Genomic DNA, 4,382 nt, shown 5'->3' with positions numbered 1-4,382 from the left:
GAAGCTGCCGTTGGAGCTGCTGTTAGAGCAGTAGCAGTAGCAGCAGTAGTTGTTGATACCATCTAGAAATGAGAGAATGAAGAAAAGAATGAATGAACGAATGAATGAATGAGCGAATGAACGACTGAATGACTAAACGATAAGGACGTCATCAGCATTCTAATCACCTGAGCAGATGGAGATAATGATGATGACGTCGGTAATGTTGATGATGATGTTTGAGGTAGCGATGATGACGACGATGATGGTTCTTTTTCGTATTTGATCAGCCAGTTTGTATTGCCTCTGTCTGTTTGTTAATCAATCAATCAATCAATCAATCAATCAATCAATCAATCAATCAATCAATCAATCAATCATTCAATCAATCAATCAATCAGTCAGTCAGAAGGTCAGACAGGCAGCCAGCAGCCAATCAACCAACTAAACCAATCAATCAATCAGCCAACTAACCAATCAACCAATCAATCAATCGACCAACTAACCGGTATTTCTGATTACATAATCAAGAACGACTAGCTTTTCGAACTGTAGTTGGAAACTCTTGAGCTCATTAGCTGGCAGTGGCTCCGCTTCAAACTTCCTCAGCCAATAATCTGCGTCCTTGTAACCCTCTACAAATAATTGGAACGACCCGACCTAGATAAATAATTAATTATCGCTATTAAACATTTAAATTATATGAAATTTTCATCACCGTAATAAGGATTTGAGTTGTCATCATCATTGTCGTCACCATCTTCACTGCGCTATCGATACTGTTTGCTTCTTGTAATTCAATGTTATCATTGTTGAAAAGTCAGACAGTCAAGATGGATTTATGCAAATTAGGCCATCAAGTAATTGCTTTCATCATCATCGTTAATTTAATCCTCTTCGTCATCATCATACTCATCATCATTTCAATCCTCACCATCGCTTCATTCATAACTATCTTATACATCACCTAATCTTCCACCAATCAAACAACATTCATGAGAAAAAAACACGCGGGTAAACCCATCTGAAAGCACCCCAACGGAAAGTACTAACTTTAGGCGGCAGACCCAGCCTGTGAAACCGTCTGCCGATCTGCGGAAACTTCTCTGTGATGTTTTTCTTAGTTAGAGATTTCGCCCTATCGATAGCGCTGTAGTTGAAGGTCGGACTTGCGAGCTTCACAACCTTTATGGAGGGTAGTGTCAAATTATAAGGTGCCTTATCATAAATTCTTCATCGCTGTGTAAATATATTCGATACAAATTAACACAAACATACACACACACATACATACAAACACACAAAGACGCACGTACCTTGGTCTTCGGAACTATATGAAAGCCTAATTTCCTGTCAACTAAACTGGCCCCTGCCTCTGATAGGTAGCCTTGATTGAGGATCAGGCAGCCGCGACCGAAGCAACACGGGCAGCACATCTTCTGCATCCACTTGGTCCATTTCGGATTGAGATGGCCATACGGTTCCTCGTCTTTTGGCTTGAAGACGCCGATCGTTTTCTGCACATGTGTGTGTGTGTGTGTGTGTGTGTGTGTGTCTGTGTGGTTTAGTTGTTTGTCGGACTGCATGTAAGTGAGTGGCTGTTTCATAAATGATTGATCAGAAAAATGAACAAATGGAATCGGTTGTGGTTGCATCGTCATCATCGTAGCCATATTCATCGACATCTAAATGGCTATCATTTACAGAATGGAAATATTTATAAAAATTGTAACAAAATCAAAGACCCCATTCTTATCGACTGCAAAATAGCTCCCACTGGATCCCTGCTTAATCCTCTGCGGAAACTTCCCTAACCAAACCGCCTTTTCTGCCTCGAATAATATCGAATCAAATTCTCGATCCGACTCGACATCGTCATTTCGAATGCCGGTAATGTCGGTCAAATCAAAAGTGAACTCCTCTTGATACGAAAACCGACGACTTTTCGTTTTTTTCTGACTCGGTTCTGGTTTAATTAGCGACAGGTCATCCCTAGTTGTTAGGGAAGCTTCCGGCGGTCTGGAAATTTCAGGTGGAATTTCCGAGATTTGGCGCGTAGGCGATAGTGATGACGATGGGTGGATGTTGTTTGTGGCGGCGGTGTTGACGACGCTGGCTTCGGTTTCGTTTGTGTAGCCGTACGTTGTCGAATGCTTTCTCGTTATATCGGATTTTAGGGATGTGTATTCCATATATTATATTACATTAGCTATGTACGCACATCTATACGTACGCTTTATATAAATATATATTAGAATCTACGTTTGTACGTATAAATTTAAATACGTATTAAAGTATATACGTATTTGTATTTGATTATAAATAATAATACAAATGCGTATTAAAAATTTGATTAAAACTCACAATACAAAGTCCACACTTTAAATGATAAAGTTAATTTGCGTATTAAGGTAGCGTATAAACGTGTATTTCTGGCATATTTAAATACAAAACTAATCTACCAACACGTGTTAATGTACGTCGAAACAAAATAAAACATGGCTTAACAATAGCAATGTTAGTTACATATTATACAATGATACTTCTCTATGCTAACAAAAAAATTATACTTATTGTTACAAATTCTGTTGTTACTATGAAGGCTAAATCACTAAAAATAATTTGACTAAAACTACTACTACTACAACAACAAAGAATTACTGACTGACTGACTGTAGCTAATACTAATTGTAGTACTATCAATAACAAAAATAACAATATTAATAATATTTAATACCAATTATTAAAATTAGTAGATAGTATGAGATTTCGTTAAAATTAACGTTAAAATGTTCTAACCAGAACATTTATATGCGTCAATATATGCCATACATTAGTCCATCCATCCATCCATACATACATACACAATACATACACACACATATACAAACATACATACATACCTATATGAATATGTGAACATGCATTCATACACGCATATAATGAACAAGAAGACCACTTTACATTTATCAATCGACTTTGGACAAATTTTGAGATAAGCTTCATATACATACATATATATATATATATATATATTCATTATATATTATATATATATATATTTGTGGTTTTCGTATACGTATCTTTATATATATATATATATATATATATATATATATATATATATATATATATTTATATATATATAGACTTTGTCACAACAGGTTTTTTGACACCGATGTGTTTAATTTAAATGTAAGTAGCAACAACAAAGCGTCAAGAAAAAACCTTATGCTACATAGTACCCACACACATACAAACACAGATATATAGATACAAATAAATATACAAACAGACATACATACATGCCGACAAACATACAAACAAACATATATATGTATATATGATACAATTTGTATAGATGCCTAGGATGAGAATATAACACAGATGCTTGCATTAAACAGTTGGATCAATACTATTTAAATTTCATATTGTATATATATACATACATATATACAATATATATATATATATGTGTGTGTGTGAGTGTGCGTGTGTGTGTGGGGGGGCATGTGGTATTTTTTATGATGTTTGACTTATGCAAATAATCATAACACATACAAATACATGAACACAATACAAACAAAGATACAAACACACATACATACATACATGCATACATACACATTCTTACATTCATATGTATGTACGTACACATACTTACATTATACGTCACATGTATATATTGGCATGGCGTACACAAGGCAAGGTACAAACATACTGTACACATTTTCCTATCAAAAGATTTCATCTATGATGTCATCATCGTCGTCGTCAACATCATCAGTATCACCATCATCGTCGTCGTCATCATCATCATCATCTAATAAAATATGATGATGATGAAAATATGCCAGAATCTCTAAATATCTGATGTTAAATTGATAAATTTTGAAGTATCTATAATTACTACCACTATTATTATTATTATTATTATTACTATAATTACTACTATATATATGTGTGTGTGTGCGTATGTTTGCGTATATGTGTGTGTGAATGTGTACTTGAAACTAAACAGATGTTCATTAAACCTACAGAGATAATATTTGATAATTTGAAAAAGCTGAACCACTACTACTACTACTACTGCTACTGCTGCTAGTACAATTATTGTTACTATTACTTCCGCTACTACTATCATACATAAACTGCTACTACCACTACTGCTGCTGCTACTATTGCTACTACAATTACTACTACTACTACTACTGCTACTACAATTAGTTCATTATATAACTAAATAATTAATTTTCAATTCTTACCCCTTCAACATTATTAACAAAGTAGCTCCCACTGGACCCTTGTGAAATTCTTTGTGGAAAAACCCCGCTAAAAATAGCAAAATCTGACTGCAGTATCAAATCAGCATACTCAATATCATCTGGATGCATAAATTCTAA

The 4,382-nt window shown here is 34.5% G+C and overlaps 1 protein-coding gene across 1 annotated transcript in view; it reads right to left on the bottom strand.

Annotated features, from left to right (window-relative positions):
• Positions 1 to 4,373, bottom strand: part of HELRODRAFT_79999 (hypothetical protein) — a gene marked incomplete at both ends in the record, with an annotated part of 5,827 nt that extends 1,454 nt beyond the window's left edge. The window contains 5 exons of the mRNA XM_009019914.1: positions 241 to 289; positions 486 to 639; positions 1,033 to 1,164; positions 1,296 to 1,496; positions 4,245 to 4,373. Of these exons, the coding sequence (XP_009018162.1) occupies positions 241 to 289; positions 486 to 639; positions 1,033 to 1,164; positions 1,296 to 1,496; positions 4,245 to 4,373 (665 nt within the window). The remainder of the gene's footprint in view (positions 1 to 240; positions 290 to 485; positions 640 to 1,032; positions 1,165 to 1,295; positions 1,497 to 4,244) is intronic.
• Positions 4,374 to 4,382: the final 9 nt, after the last annotated feature.

This window comes from Helobdella robusta (genome assembly GCF_000326865.2).
Source record: "Helobdella robusta unplaced genomic scaffold HELROscaffold_26, whole genome shotgun sequence".
Classification (NCBI taxonomy): domain Eukaryota; kingdom Metazoa; phylum Annelida; class Clitellata; order Rhynchobdellida; family Glossiphoniidae; genus Helobdella; species Helobdella robusta.
Note: the sequence above shows the minus strand (reverse complement) of the source record. Positions and strands in the feature narration are given on the sequence as shown.